This window comes from Eufriesea mexicana, unplaced genomic scaffold (genome assembly GCF_001483705.2).
Source record: "Eufriesea mexicana isolate 0111107269 unplaced genomic scaffold, ASM148370v2 scaffold484, whole genome shotgun sequence".
NCBI lineage: Eukaryota > Metazoa > Arthropoda > Insecta > Hymenoptera > Apidae > Eufriesea > Eufriesea mexicana.
This window is the reverse complement of record NW_016908637.1, coordinates 59,053-77,045: the sequence shown is the minus strand read 5'-3', so window position 1 is coordinate 77,045 and position 17,993 is coordinate 59,053. Positions and strand designations below refer to the sequence as shown.

General features: G+C 25.7%; 2 protein-coding genes across 2 annotated transcripts; one reads left to right on the top strand and one right to left on the bottom strand.

Moving 5' to 3' along the window:
- Positions 1-1,232: 1,232 nt before the first annotated feature.
- ND-B12 (NADH dehydrogenase [ubiquinone] 1 beta subcomplex subunit 3) lies at positions 1,233-10,781 on the bottom strand. Its single transcript, XM_017897268.1, has 2 exons — positions 10,712-10,781; positions 1,233-1,641 (listed from the first exon to the last, which is right to left on the bottom strand). Exon 2 carries the CDS (start codon positions 1,622-1,624, stop codon positions 1,289-1,291), a length of 336 nt encoding a protein of 111 aa, XP_017752757.1. The 5' UTR covers positions 1,625-1,641; positions 10,712-10,781; the 3' UTR covers positions 1,233-1,288.
- A 1,075-nt stretch (positions 10,782-11,856) lies between these two features.
- fzr (fizzy and cell division cycle 20 related) lies at positions 11,857-13,462 on the top strand. Its single transcript, XM_017897265.1, has one exon. It carries the CDS (start codon positions 12,002-12,004, stop codon positions 13,460-13,462), a length of 1,461 nt encoding a protein of 486 aa, XP_017752754.1. The 5' UTR covers positions 11,857-12,001.
- Positions 13,463-17,993: the final 4,531 nt, after the last annotated feature.

Here is a 17,993-nt window from a genome sequence, read left to right as displayed (position 1 = left end):
GCAAGAACTAACGAAGAGATTGGAAAATACATTAAACGAAAAGTTATATTTAAGCGTATAGGATTAAAACAATGAGATTCAAAGTGAGAGCAGGAAAAATGCGAAAGATGGAATGGAATTGAAAAGAAAAGAGGATCGAGGAAGTTAAAGAATTTACATATGCATCTGAGCTCTAGATCGATGAAAAATGATGGCCAAGGAACCCATATAAGAGGGAGAATTCAAAACACATATTCCACGATATTTTTATTATCGTGTTACTTCTTCACTTATAATAGTGAAAATACGAACATTTAGCCTTTAACATCGATGGGAAATGGAAAATATCGTTAATTAATTAGTCAAGATCAGTTATTAATTAGTTATGGAAAAAGAAAGTAATTGGTTAAAAATAGTTATAAAAAAAAGAAATATTTGGAAAATTTGTTTAACGGAACGGAATTCTTTATAATTCCGAAGGAAAACATAAAAGGATATCTATCTACTATTGTCGCCACATGCTAAGGATTTAATTTACAGCCTCGATACATCGTGGCTCCTATGGTACCACTTGTTTTGTATTCGTTCCTACTTGGCTAACTTTCTATCTATATACTTCTTAAAATATTTCCATTTTTATCTCTATTTTTAGAGATACATTTTTTTCTCTTATTTAAACTTAATCCTAAACTATAAGTTTGTTTGTCATAGTGTAGTTCGGAATCAGAATTACATAAACAATTCATATTAAACGATACTTTCGCTAAAGTGAAAAACTATACAATACGTATAACGAAAATATTAGATTATAACACGGAAATCAAGAAATTATATGAGTTATAAAATTGGCGATATAATATATTTCCTTACGACTAAATATTTTTATCGCAAAATTGTTTATTTTAAAGATATGATTGCATCGAAGATTGAGTTAACTATTAACATGAACACAGCGCAGAACACAAATTTTTTTTCAACTATCGAAAACTATCGACAGTTGTTCAATAGTGAGAAACCATGGAGAGTTTCGATAGTTTTCCATATTGATCTGTAATGAGTACCATATTGATCTATATTATCGATCTTGTTTCTTTTATTTAGCCATCGTTATAATTATTCATCCTGTTTCATTAAGGAAACCAATCTTTATTTTCTTTGTTGAAAACATTGTGTATTAAACTAAACATAGGCGAAAGAATTTAACTATTACAAAAACCTATTTGTATTTTAAACTGTAATTTATTTTTCTAGGTACAATATATATAATAATAATAATGCTATTTAATCTTCCTCTCTATACTAAATAAAATTAATGATGACCATGATCATCATGATCATCATGATCATCATGACCATCATGACCATGACCATGTGTAGTCTCATACGTAATTCCAAGAGATCTTTCAATGCCAATTGTTACTAAAAATGCTGCAAATCCAACTACCATGCCCCTGGTTAATATTCTGAATGCCAACCATCTATGATTACCAGGAATTCCAGTATAACGCCAAACTTCATTTCTCAACCAAGGATCCTTCAATCCGTGTTCGGATAATTTTTCCTGTACCAGTTTAAGCTCTGGCACATCCTCTACTTTGTATATATCAGGATTTGGTATTTTTGGTTGTCCCCCATGGCCTCCCATCTTTCTTTAAAGAATATCTGAAATTAGAATAATTGAATAATTAAATATTTAAAGCTTTACATATATACATACAGTGCTGGACAAAAGTATTGGCACAGCACGGTTGTTGTGGTTCAAGTGCTTATAACTACTAAACAAATTGATTTGAAGGAAAAACTTTTTGACATATTCATTTATTATCTATTCTAGTTTTATTACATAGTAGAAGTAATAAAATAAATACATTGATGCACGAAACAATAACAAAAATGTATTTATCGAACATTTTATGGGTGGACAAAAGTATTGGCCAATACTTAATGCAAGGAATTAAAAGGTACAAATTCGTTCTAATTTCTGAAATTGCACTTTGAGATATTTCGATTAAGATATTTAAGATATTTTGAACGAATGCATTAAAAAATAAAAAACTCAAGCGTCAATCAATGACATAATTCGAATTTTTTCACAACTGCTTTTTCCGTAATTTTACATTAGGTAAAGGATTAATCGGTTGGTTAATCAATGAATTTTTAACTTATAGAAAATAAAACGACAAGAACTCTTTGATTCGATTAATTGCAATAACATAAATAATATAAACAAACTGGTTATATAATAAATAATAATAATTCTTTATATATTACACTTATTTGCTTATTAATAATTATAACGATTAAAATAAACAATAAAAAGTTTAAAATTTATTTCTTTCGTATGATATATTAATAAAGTAATTAACCGATTATCGAATAATAATAAATCAGACATATCTCTTTCAGTCTTTCTTTTACTAAGTATTATTAGGTAGATCATTGACAATGGTTTACAAAAATTTCAAATATTTTTAAATGTTTGAAATATTAAATAGAGCAGCGTATTCAATTTTAAAATTATGTATAATGCAGTATGCTAGAAGAAATAGACATTATCGCAATAACTTGATCACATCTTAGTTATCTGAGATAGATTAGCTACGTGAGAAAGAAAAACCGAGATGCACCGAAATAAGATTTAACAATGGTAAGTTGCAAAATTAAAATTGAAAGTCAATCAACAATTTTTTTCTGTTTCATTGTTTGACGTTAAATATCTACAAGTACGAAATGCAGATAGACCTCGTAGAAGGGCTTATAATACCCACTATGAAACCACTAAAACCAATCTTTTCGACGTAAAATCGACTTTTATTATTTAGAAATATTCGATACCATGAATGAGTTTCTTCGCGACACACTGTATGTAAATAGAGAAATTAGTTAATAAGTATATATATAGATTCTACTAAAATTTCGCATTCAAGATATTTATCATATAATATTTAAATATATTTTCTTTTTTCTACAAAATATTTAGAAGAAAAATCAGATTACAATATCTCATAAAAGAGAAAAAAACTAGACTCCCAACACAATTTTCAAAATTCTGGACCGAATATGAGAATACTACTTTGAATTTATGAACAATCTAAATAGACCGAGGTGTAGGATAACTATTCATATAGTTCACAAATTTAATGAACTCTAAAAATAAATGTCCAATTAACGTTATTCTATGGAATGTTGCCAGCTTAAAATACAAGATCAAAAAATTACAATTTTATCTGATGCAACACCGTGTATACATAATCCTCATTTCAAAAACATAACGCTGTCTTCCCAATAAATAATACATTACCACAGAAACAACTAGGTCACTAGAATTCAAGTATCAAGCAAAGAAAAGTTAACATCATTACCCATAACTCTATACTATTTAAAATTTATGATACATGTATCACAGCTCATTACCATTACCATAAAAATCATCGCAATTCGATTCAAAACAAAATCTTAATACGCTGTAAATAATAACAGGATTTCAAATATTTCGAGTTGTTTCGAGTCTATATAAAGCCTAGGAATTAAGAAAGTGGCCTAAGTGGCGTATTTTTCATTTTTATTTTCATTAGAGGCATTATAAGTTTTGCACCTGACAAAATGGCAGAATTAACTTTATAAGCAGAACTAAGAATTTAACAGGAATATTAAGTAATCAGGAAATTCAAATTTTTTTAAACTTTGTGAGTTCGTTGGGAACTTGGATATATATTGTCAATTATCTTTTTCACTGCAATTCGGTCCTTCAAGATGAAAATAACCCTAATATGTATTTAGCTGATTGTACTGAACCTAGAAAACAAGAAACTCTTTTCGGACCAAACAATGTTTACATTTCTGAAAGAAATCTGGAAAATTAACGTTAAATAAGTTTAAAAATTAGTTAACTAATGGTTTTTTATCAAACACTGGAGTGCAAAGCGTGCTATTGCTTGATTCCTAGGGAAGCCATTGTTCAAGTCAATTTAAAATCGGAGATACTAAAAGAGAAAAGAGCGATATTTGAAATAATATAAAAAAATGACAACAGGATTAATTTAATCCCTAGATGTTTATTGTTTCCGAATATGAAAAAACTTGATTAGATCGTTCTCCAATAAAGTTGCATTGTTAAATTTAGATGTTGACCTTTATTTTCAAAATATTATTATACGATTGCAAAAGTTAACTCATAATCGATTATTATCGCCTCATTTTTATAATTTTTTCAAATATGCTTGGTATAAAAGTAGTTATTTTCCAGATAGATCTAAACTATTTGAAAATCCAGGGAATTATTGCTATTCGACTACAGATACTATGCCACGTTGTGCAGTGTGTGGAAAGGATGTATTATTACTACGCACCCGGTATAAAAAGTATCTTTGTTCCCAACGATGTTTTAAACAATACCACTTTTGCAATAAATACGAACCATAAACGATAAAGGTTTAACGATTATAAACACATATGTATGAGTATAAGAGAATATTTGTTGTATATATTATACTTTATTAATGCTGTCCACAATAATTGTAAAAAAGTTTATTATTTTGTTACTGTAGCGACCATCATTCTCATCCTCGCCACTAGATAGATTTCAATCTCAAGGAGATTCGAGGACTTTCTCGCAAGTTCTCGGAAAACCTCTACTTTCTTTTCCTTTCGTCCTTCTACTTGCTACCCTTCTAGCACCACCACCACGACCAAGAGGATACCAACAGGCAGCACCGTAGGAACCACCAAAACCCGTGAGGGGAACCCTCACATTACCAATAGCAAAAAAAATCTTGTCGAAGTTCGAAAAGAATAACGAAATGAATTTCATCGTTTATATAATTGCATACATTTGTACATGTATTACGCCATTTGATGGAAATATACATCATAAGAAAAGCTACACGATGATAGATAGTACATCGTGAGAAATGCAACAGTGACTATGTAAGATGCACATATCGAAAGTTATAAACTACATTGTATAACAAGCTTATCATACTCAGTTGTATTTATATGATTTTTCACGAGAAAAAAAATGAAATATTATTTAATGTTAATGGCAATAATGAACAATTTTTTATTTAAATAAAAAGATATATAAATGAATTAGCATGCGTGCACTTAATTTTGGCTAATTGTAAGGCGAATAGACCATCAATATATCAGCGTATTCGGTGGATATTCAAAGTCGATTATCTCGATAACGAAACTATAAATGAAAAAATTTGATTCTTTATTTTCGATTTGTCCTTTCAAATAGAGTCATCCCCTTCTCCTCGGTTGTACCACCGATGCTGATGTATCAATGTTCCATCCATGTATCGATGAATATTCAAAGCCGATTTTTTCGAAAACAAAACTTCGAATCAAAAAATTGTATTCTTTCTTTTCATTTCGTTTCTGTATGTAGAATCACCCCCTTTCCAATTGTACTACCGTTGCTGGAACACCCTGTATATGGGATGCTTAAAAAGTAAGATCCAAGACTTAAAAGGCTTATTGTTAAACGTGTACTAGTACTTCGCGAGAATAGTTCCTCCAATCAATCTTCTCGTCTAATTCGTCTCGTATAATCGTCTCGTATAATTTTTATCATTTCTTAATGCCCGATATCGTGAGTGAGTTTGTTCGTAACGTAATGAATGTAAATAGAGGAATTAGTATAGTATAGTAATATATTCGTTCACATTTATCATAATCACCTGAATTGAATTCCTTTTGGTAGGATCGTTTAAAACTTTAGCCTGCTCATCGCTCCTAAATAATAGCAGAATTATGGCAACAGGTAGGAAATACAACGGAAGCGGGATATAATGAATATTTATTGTATATTTATTGTAACATAGGATGTTAGATATGGCAGTTTGAATTTAATGTAGGGTTTAAATTGTTAGCGAGCGACATCTTGCGGGTATTTCGCGTAATAAAATTTGAATGTCATCGATTACCGATACATTGATCATACATAATGTACGATGTAATAAAATGAAATGTATAAAGGGATCTGCACGTGAATTAATCGTGATATTAAATTGCCTCTCTGGTTCGTTGCGAGTTTTGGATGTTCAAATATCATTCAAATTCTAACATAAGAGGTTTTTGCTACTTTTGCTTCTATCGATTAATAATCTTTTATCGATTTTAGTAATCATTTTGTTGGCGATCTTGAGCTAATGCACCTCTAAATCAATTTCTCTATTCGAGATATCGAATATTCGTAAATAATAAAAGTCAATTTCACGCCGAAAGAATTGATTTTAGAACCCATGTTGATAAGATATCTTTTATTAGATTAAATTAAATTAAATGTTTTCCTCTCGATGAATAGTATAAGGCTAAAAGCTTTCGACTCTACTTTTTAAACACCCCGTATAAAAATAGATTGGAATTGCTCAAGTTAAAGCATTAAAGATGCAGCATGATAGGATTCGGAAGGACATTCGAAAATTCTTTAATATCTCGTCAACGAAAACGGAATTACTGTATAACACAGAAGAAAAGTATAAACTTCTATTTATATTACATATATAATACGATAGAAGACTACTCTACGGTACAGGACTAATAGTAATCAGACTGAGAAAAAGAAAATATCCATATTCACCATTAAGAGCTAAACTAAATGGAATAAACGATTTTTCATGTAACTGAGTGGTGTTTTGAGCCTGTGAATGAATGAGCGTGCAAAAAAATAAATTGATACAATCAATATTTTATTATAATCTTATTTTGATATCAATAAAAACAAAATATAATTAACAAAGGAGATATTGATGGATAAAAAGAGTACTTTCAATTGCTTTATATGCACGTCTACTAAATCTATATAACTGTTCAATTTTGCGTGTACAAATTATATTTCAATTCTTCTGCAATATTCAGTTCTAATTAAAATCATGATGCTACTTTCGCCCATTTGTTAGTAGCTTAATAGCTTCCCTTAGTAAATCGATTAAATCTTCTCTCATTAGTAAAAATAACTTTCATCATTTCTTCACCTCGATATTAGATTCTTTTTCCGTAAAGTGAGAAACACCAATCTAAAATCGTCGTGATGCATGCATTATATCCTAATAAATATTATTAATGGCAAAATATATAAAGGCGAAAACTTCGAACATTTCTTTTAACATTTTAACGTTGCGCGAACATTTCTTAGATGGGAGATATTCTTTCTGATCAATTTCTGTTTGATCGATTTTTGAAACTTTTTGCTTCGGATAGGTCAATCTTTTTCAACTCAATTTAGATACAAACTTGTAGTTTTATAAGTATTTCCACCTCAAAAGTATTTACAATTTTTTTCATACAAAAAGAATAAGAATTGAAGCAGTTATAGTCAGTCTAATAAAAAGGTTCTAAAAAAAAAAAAAAATAAAGTGTCTCTATGGTTGCCATGATTCAGGTCGTTATGTTCATAAGAAATGAAAAATCACAAAGCATTCTATTCAGGGTGAATGTGGTTACAGCCGAAACTAAAATCTTCAAAGAATATTAAAAATTAAAAATTTAGCAGCACGTCAAAATCAAATAATCGATCTTTCGTTATTTTTTCTTCACATTTTGCAGGCTAAAAAAAAATAGTAAATTTTCTATATCTTCTATTTTTATAAATTACTTATATGTTTAAAATCAGAAAAGAAAATGCCAAGAAGGTATGAATAAATAATTTATGTACATTAAAAGCATTGTAGCGCACAAAATTTTGATGTTGCTAATTAATTGCAAATAGAATCTCTTAGAGTGAATAAGAAACATGTGAAATAAATCACAATGTATTATGAGTTAAATTTTGCATAAATATATTCTAATTATATAAAGAATTTTTATTTTTCAACTTAAACTGAATTAAAAGGATATTTTTTCACAAATTTATAACGAATTACTAAATATAAATATAAATCTGAAACTATGATAATACATATACATTAATCCATGTGCCATAATAAGAGAACATATTCAATCCGCACGCACCAAAATTGATGTAATTTATATGAGAGATAGTTCTCAAAAAAATATTTTAGACGTATTTTTGTATCGACCATCGCTCATATTAAAGGGGTGAAAATAGCCCTTCAATCAAAATATTTATAACGTTAAATAGTAGCAATTTTTCTATCGATGAAAATGAATTTGTGGTAAGTAGATGAGAAAAGAAAAATAGTAATCCATATAAATTTGGAATTGATTAAATTTATCATGTAAAAATTTATATTATATAAAATATTTAGTACTTTCGATATTATAATAAATATCTTAATAGAAACATAAAACTTATAATCGTAAGTCATTCAAAGACGATATACATAGATCATGAAAACCTATGTCCTTACAGCTATAATAGATACGGTTTCGCGAATCTACATGCTGTACTGTTTATAACTACTTAAAAAGCAACCAATAATTAACAATTAATCAAAACGTTGAAAAAGTTTACTATACTCCAAGAATACAATCCGGAGTGCTTCGCATCGCACGAACAATTGAAGATTATTTATATAACAATTATTATTTACAGATTAAATATTACGTTAATTACAGATTACGTATATTAATTTACATGAAAGTGAATTAAGATTTAGTATGACAAACGAGGTAAAAAATTCCAAATTTTTAATATATTACTTAAACAAATTAATTTTTCTTAAAAATTTCTATATAGCTGCATTTTCTATATAAGAAGGAATATATTTGAGAAAAAATTTTGCACTAGACTTTTTGGTTCCTGATATATTCCAAAAGATATGCTTTAACCCTTAACTTTGGGAGCTGTTTTCACTGCTTTCTTTATAAATGCTTTAACATAGACGATGATTGATAAAAAAAAAATATGTGTCAAATATCTTCTTCAGAACTATCTCTCATATAAATTTCATCAAATTCATGTGCGGGTTGGATATGTTTTCTGTAATATTAATTTTGTATAAATTACAATTAATAAAATAGAATTTTAATAAATTTATTTTAAAGCATTTGTGTATTTTAGAAAAAATAAACACATTTATTAATAAAAGATACTTTTAAACTATAAAACAATTTTTAAGATCTCTATTATCCATATATATTTTAATCGTTGATTTTTTTAGTAGCTTGTACATAACAAGATATTGTAAAATAATAATTATTAATTACCAACTACTAATTACCGATATAAATCTAGTAATACAAAAAAAAATAAAAAAAGAATATTTTTTTACAGAAATATATAAATATTTTAATAAGCAAACATCTTTGTATCAAAATCACAGTTTTTAATATTTTAATACTGACATAATAATGCAGCTTAATTTAAAAAATACCAAAATCAACTATAAATAATATTATTAATCTGCGATAAAATTGAATGAAGAAATCACATTTAACATTACAGACAAAAATTGACTAATATTTAAATAACTGCTCATATATGTTATTTTATTGCAAAAAGTTTTTGTAGTAAGTAATGATTGTATTTAATGATCATGCATAATAATGATTATCGTTAGACACTAATTCATTTTTGTATATTTTCAAATATAAATTACATAATTATATTTATCATTATAAATATTATATTAGATAATTTCTTGTTCATATACTTCTAGTATAAATAATATTTTATAATGATACTTTAATAAATACACATTATAGAAAACATTATTTCAGAATGAATTAACATATAACACAGAAAAATTATTACAGAAATTACATAAAATGTCGCAAATGTTACTCTATATTATAACACAAAAATACATCTTCAAATTAATTTCATTACCCCAGCATAATTTTGCAAAAGCTTTTATATTAGAAAATAGTCAATTATTTCTACTTTACAACCATTTAATCAATGTAGTTTTTGTTAATTATATTATTTATTACTTCTCAGTTTTCAATTATGATAAATAATTACTTCTTCCTTTCTTAATTTCCTTGCAAATATTATACATGCTTATAATAGATAAAATAAAAATATTATTGTATTGAATGTAGAATTTATATATCCTTTGAAATGATATATAACACATTTGAAATTATATTATAAGTACCAATATATCATCTTTAGTTAGCTTATTTTAATAATTTATATTAATAATAAATTAATGGTCATAATTCTAAAGAATAATATGTAACTTAATAAAACATATTATAAAGTTATTGTGTTACGCTGTTAGTAATTTTTCTCTTTTTTTAAATCCTTTCAAATAATGTTTTTATACTCTAATGATGTACAAGTTTTTAAATTAAAATTTTTACTATATATACACCGTTTTCAAATTCATGGATTTTATCATTATTTTTATTATTAGAACTATATCCTTATTCTCATTAATCTTGTTAATATAATTCAAAACAAAAAAAGAATAATATGAAAACAAAATTGTATCAAAGATGGGATAACTAAAATATTACAAATAAATTTAAAAAGATAACAAACATTTCTTTAAAAAGTTAATTTATCCAGATTTTATAATAAGAACAAAAAATTATGAAATAAAGTCTTAATCATTTTATAACATTATTTAAACTTTACTAAAATACAAATATAAATATCGGTATACTAATCACTGATATCTTATATAAAGAAACCATTATGCAACTTATATGAGCAATAAATGTTAATTTACTATTGAATGTTAAGGTTAGGATATTACATGTATATTGAATGCAAAATTCGTTACCTATCTTATATTGTTTTTGATAGATTTAATAAATAAAGTTTAAAAATTGTGTTTATACTTTTACAAAAATAAGAAAGAATTGTATAACTCACTTTCAATACTGATTACAGCTGTTCACGTACGCAGGCACGTAAAATTTTGACGCATACGAAAACTATCTCGTACTTACGTAGCAATGAATATAAATTGTTTTTAATAATTCAAATATAATACAATTTTAATGATAATTAAAAAATTGTATATAGCCTATAACGTTTATTATTAATTTCATAAATACATTGTTTTAAAAAAATTAGACGTTTTCTTTTTAAATAAACTTTTAAATAATTAGATTTTTATATTTATTAAATTATAGCATAAAAATTTGTTAAGAAATATTTACTACTCATTATTTAACTATTAATACAAGGCATAAACAATTATATAAAGCTATGCAATTATAATATGTAATAAATATATGATGTCAATACAAACAAATGAATTGAAGATATTTTTTTATATTTTATGTATAGTATAATAATTTGTACCTAGTTATTTAAAATTATTGTATAAAATACATTTGTATAAAAATGTTTAACCTATGAACTAGTACTATAATAGAATGAAAATTATAATTACAATAATACTTATATTTTCTTAAGCATTTGTGCATTTGTCTCTAAAATGTAAATTATGTTAAATATGTACGTTTGCATGACATATTAATATATTATAATCCAATAAACATTATTTAATTATTATTGTTACAGAGAAAACAACTGTAAACTTTTCATTTTAAATTTTAATTAATTGTAACTTAATAAAACAAAAATCTAAAAAATAATTTTTGAAACGTTATACGTATAATGTAAAAATATATACATATTATAAAGGAATAAAAATCAAGAGATTGTTGTATGTAATAAAACTAAATTCCTTATTCTATTATTAGGTATGTTATAAAATTACATTATAAAATTTTAAATTAACACGATAACGAAAATACATTTACTAATAATGAGTAGACTAACTAAGTTCTCAGTTTATATTTTTTAAAAAATACGTTACAAAACTGCATTTCACTATAACTTCGTAAGTACATCGCTAGGTGGATGTTCATTCAAGTACATCTTTTTACATAGACGTTTGCCCATCTGCTTTCAAACGTAGCCCTTCGAACTAAGCATTTCGATTGGAGAATCACATTCAACCTCTATTTCCGTATCGAAAATTTTCTAAGTTGACGTTGAATAGCGATTCAATGGGACAGTTTGCTTAATTTCATTAATACAATGTCCTATATGAAAAATGACAATGAACGTGCAATCTAAGTGATTTAAAGGAAAACAAACGTGCATGGTGTATAATTATGTGACTGAATGTGAAAGAGTAGCATTAAAAAAATGTTTCATCACGAATACGAGAAACGGCTGTTGAAGTCAAATAGCGAGAGCCATATAGATAGTCTGGCAGGCCCTGGACTTCATTCGTCAGTATATTTTTCGCCAACTAAAATGATGAATAATAGTTTCGATCGATTTATACCGACACGATCAGGCAATAATTGGCAAACTACGTTTTCAATGATATCAGAGAACAATCGAAACGGCATAGTCACAAAAAAAACTCGTGAGAACGGAGAAAGTAATCGTGATGGTATTGCTTATTCTTGTCTTCTAAAAAACGAACTTCTTGGAGCAAGCATAGAAGATGTAAAAGGACAGTGTGAAGAACGAAGAGTGTTATCACCATTAGTTACCAGAAATCTCTTCAAATACATTACACCTACAAAAGACCACACATTATTGGATCAAAGTTCACCTTATTCTTTGTCACCGTTAAGTGCCAAGAGTCAAAAGCTTCTAAGATCCCCAAGGAAAACAACAAGAAAGATTTCCAGAATACCTTTCAAAGTACTGGATGCTCCTGAACTACAAGATGATTTTTACCTAAACCTTGTTGATTGGTCTTCTCAAAATGTTCTTAGTGTTGGCCTAGGTAGCTGTGTCTATTTGTGGTCTGCGTGTACCAGTCAAGTGACTAGACTATGTGATTTATCCAGTGATGGTAATAGTGTAACATCAGTTGCTTGGAATGAAAGAGGAAACCTAGTTGCAGTTGGTACACATTTGGGCTATATCCAAGTTTGGGATGTAGCTGTGAGTAAACAAGTAAGCAAATTACAAGGACATAGTGCAAGGGTTGGAGCACTAGCTTGGAATGGTGAAGTTTTATCATCTGGTAGTAGAGATAGGTTAATATTACAAAGAGACGTCAGAACTCCTTGTGTTGTCAGTGAAAGACGTTTAGGAGCTCACAGACAAGAAGTTTGTGGTCTCAAATGGTCTCCAGATAACCAATATTTAGCCTCTGGTGGAAATGACAATCGTCTTTATGTATGGAACTTACATTCCCTTTCACCAATACAAACATATACTGAACATGCAGCAGCTGTTAAAGCTATTGCGTGGTCTCCACATCATCATGGTCTTTTAGCTTCTGGTGGTGGTACAGCAGATAGATGCATCAGATTTTGGAACACATTAACTGGTCAACCAATGCAGTGTGTAGATACTGGTTCTCAAGTTTGTAATTTGGCCTGGAGTAAACACAGTTCAGAACTAGTCAGTACACATGGTTATTCTCAAAACCAAATTTTGGTTTGGAAATATCCTAGCTTGACGCAAGTTGCAAAATTAACAGGACATTCATATAGAGTTTTATATTTGGCTATGTCACCAGATGGTGAAGCTATTGTAACAGGTGCTGGAGATGAAACTTTGCGTTTTTGGAATGTGTTCAGTAAAGCGCGTAGTCAGAAAGAAAATAAGTCTGTATTAAACCTCTTTACTAGTATTCGATAAATTAATATAAAAAAATAATGATTTTATGTATAATACATAATATATACATTATTCTAGTATTCTGAAAAATTATGTGTACAACATATATAACTAATAATTTACAAACATTTAGTTAAATGTAAGAATGCATTCTGAAATCTATTAAGATTAAGTATAGATGCACAGCCTATTGTTCATTAATTTTTATGTGCAATAAGTTATTATTCATAAAACCATGCCCTTCTAAAGAAAACAAAGATGATATATAGTTTTTATGTATTTTTCACACAAATATTTTTATGTACAAAGCATTAAATTTATATCTCATCAATGCAATATCTATTTTTTACATGAAATGTATATCTTTTATATTTTATCTTATTACACAATGCTATTTACAAATAATTATTGATTAGCCATTTATATTTTTTGTTTATTCTAACAAAATTCAATGACTAAGTATTTAATAATTTACTTTAGATATACACTATAAAACATAAAACATTATACAAAGAGAACGTAATGTTAATTACTGGGGTTAATTTTTAATTGTAGTATTGCATACAGTTTCTTTTAAGGGCATATTATATATTTGTAAGACTTCCAAATATTTATACTCTTTAATTTTTTATAAAATCTACAAATTTTCAAAGAATATTTCTTACAACCTTATCAAAATTAATTATATATGAAATTTACATAGGAAAGGTATTTATATAAAAGAAGGTTGTTTCTTAATTACCAATTGTTTTTCCACTAAAACAACTTATATTAATTTATATTTTGCAACTAGCAAATTGTACAAACAAATTCAAATATGATTTATAAAATAAATTCATTTATTTATACTAAAATGAATATAATATATTGATATATTTACCTATACATTCTAAAAGAAATTTAGAAAACAATTAATTAAAATACTATAAACATTCTAGTGTAGTAGAGTTAAAAATTTATACTGTATAGTTTTCAAAGAATATGTATAATCTATTTTCCAAAATCTTAAAGGATATCTTAAAGCTATGTAAAAGGAAATAAATATATTCTGACATTAAATGATGTGATTTTTTATAAAGATGTTTGTAAATTACATGACCTTATTGCATTATATTTCATATGATACATTAAAAATTAATTAGTAAGTGCATATATCTGCAGTTTTAAACATTATTAACACTTTCTTTTTAAATATTGCTATGATAATATATGAGATTTTAACACCATAATAATATTTAAACAGAAAATACCAATAATTCTAACTTATATTTTATACAAAATCAATGTAGAGATAGAAATTTAAACACTATGATGTATTTGGAATAAATACGCTTAGTTATTAAAACTACGATAAATGCATATTACATGTAATGTAAGTATATAGATACAATTATTGTTAAATTTATTAAAAATATAAAAAAAAATTGCTTGATTTAGAAAAAAAAGCAAAATAATATGCACAACTGATTTGATATTTCATAATGTATCAAACAAATAAAAATAAAAATGCATAATAAATTAATGGTTGTAATAATGTAATTTTAAATTTTGAATCAATGAGAATGTATATGTACATTGATAAATGTATAAATGTGTAATTATACATCAAAGTAATTGTTTTTGTAATATAATATATATGGTAATATTGCATACTACGAATATAACAAAGATATATATAATTTTGTGCAAAGAATTAATATTATTGAAATATAAATAGTAATTTAAAAATATTGGAATGTGGTATTATATTTTTTCTTCTAAATCAATCATTTTATATTATCAATAATTAAGAAATAATTGCATATATATACTTACTTTAAACATAACATTATATATGATATATTATTACACTTTCCTTTGCTATATTACATTTATATTTTATAATAATATTAGTTATATACATTTCTAATTCATGCTAATTGAAATGTATCAATTACATATTTGATGTATTAAAAACTGTGTAAGAATGCTCTTAATTGCATAAATATTTAAAATACATTAGTAGTCAGTAAACATTAACAGTTTTCAATTTAAAAAGTTGCTTTTCCATTTATAATGTTAAGTGCAAAACTAAGTACTTACAAGTATAAAGATTTTAAATAATATGTAAAAATGATATGACTGATTTGATTATATACAAATTTTATCAATGTAATTAAATTAAATTAAATGAAAAGTAAAATGAAATAGAAATGTAACAGTGTGGAAGATAAAATTTTCTTTTTATTTCACTCCTCTTTATGTAATTTAGTTTTTCAGAGAAAAGGGTTACAGTACAATTTATTTAAGTATTCATAAAAACAATTTAATGAAGTATCCAGCGTATATAGTAATTATAATATAAAATTATCTGTAAAAATACTAACTGGTAATTTTACATATTTGTTACAAAAACCTGTACAAACATACAATTGTTTTTAGGCTTTAACATATTATTTCTTCATATGTATTTCTTTGTGTAATTTTATTTCTTATTTGATGTATGATTATTATTATTGTTAGTTATTATTATATTATACAAATTATAATTTGTGTTTGTCTTATTTGATGGTGATACAAAATGAATTTTACAATGATATTTTTGCATTCATAAAAAAAGTATATACTTCATATACTTTTACAACAGTCATAATAGTATATTGCATTGTTTATATTACAATTTTTCATTTCCCTGAAAATTAATATAATTGTTTTATATATAAAACTCATTAGTAACAAAAAAAATTGTTTGAATTAATCAGATGATTCCTTATTCAAGAAAATTTGATCATTAAATTATAACAATATTATTTTTCATAGTATTATTATTGATATTGATATTTTATTATTAATAAGTAACTTTATTATATAATTATAAAATATTCTATTCTTATATAATGATTCATTTCCTTGTTTGTGTATAAAAATTCTATGTAAATATAGCAAATATGTACATGTTTTCAACTTTTATTATATTCAGGCATTCATAGTAAAAATATAAAATTATTAAAAATCATTTTCCAGGTTGAACAATTTTTTGTGTCTTAATCATTATATAAAACAATCTATATTATAATATATGTAATTAATGAGAAATAAAATCTAATTGAAAATTAAAAATTTTTAATGTTTAAGGTTTGTCACATTGTCCTATCAAATGTATGTATATTAAAATGTTTAAGTAATTTAAATAGAAATATTTAAATTTAAATAATATTCTGGGTTTATTTTAAACTGTTTAAGATATCTTTATTCATTTTTTACATGTAAAAAGATTTAGTTATTAATATCGAATATTCGACAAATTAGTAGAATATAATATTGTTAAAAGTAAAATAACATAAAATTTTATATAATCTTGTCTACATTATTAAATGAATGATAAAATGACATAAGAAGTTTTTATACGTTTAAATATGTATATTAAAATTTTGAGCGTTTCACACTTAAAGGATTAACTTATACAGAATGAATCATACAGTTAGGCTGGGTTATATCTTTTGTTTGATTAGAGGTAGAAAAATATTAGTCTACTTTCCTATAATTTTATGTGTTAGTAGGTACAACGATGTATGTAACTGAAAGATATAAATGTATTGTTTTTTTAAATGAAACTATATTTTTTCATACAAATTAATTTATCAAAATATTCTGCGTATAAGAGTATAATGATATATTTAAAAAAATTTTATTAAAATGTATGCTTTATTACAGATATTCGAACACTGTTTAGATATTCTGTCACTGTTTAGTAAACACTTTATACATCATTTTCCTATATCTTTAATAACGAAATTAATATAGTTGCTTCTGTATGTATAATATGTATATCAAAGTAATGCGATCACATTCGCTGTTTTCAAGATAATTTAAATCCATTGAACATAGTGGCTAAGGCATTGCAGTGCATGTATCAGACTATCTTTCATCATAAGTTTGCTTTGAGTAATCTGTCGACGTGTATTACGTGTTGGTCCACTATCGGATTGATAGGAACTTAGACAGGTACGTTGTGAAAAAGATTAGAAACTCAAATTTTAGGAATACGGACCAATTCACGAAGTATTTTAAATGCCTAATCAATATAACAATATCAAATTTAATTGTTAAATGATAAATGATATATTATCTCCCAATATGTGTGAATTCTTTGTGATCTACTTGTATTGGTATAGTTATCGAACATTTTATTATTTTTTCAGTGTGTTTATTCATAAACTTTATGAAAAAAGTTACATCATTTTTTATTTATTACAAAACAACAACAATATTGTTACATTTATCTCTTGAATAATTAATATGTTGATATTAAAACTAATATACATAAAATTTCTGTGATATTAAATTTTATCTAATTAAACTTTCATTTATGTTGTATTTTTTCTGTCGTTTGTTATTTCCACTTTGGAAACTTATGGATGAAAATCTTTTTATCAGTTAACTATTTTATAATTTTTATTATTAAAATACTTACATTACGGGAAGACAAAATATGAAAAGTTGATTTTTATCTTCAAAAAATGCAAAATGATTTTAACATTACACGTATATTGTATACAAGTTGCATACTTTT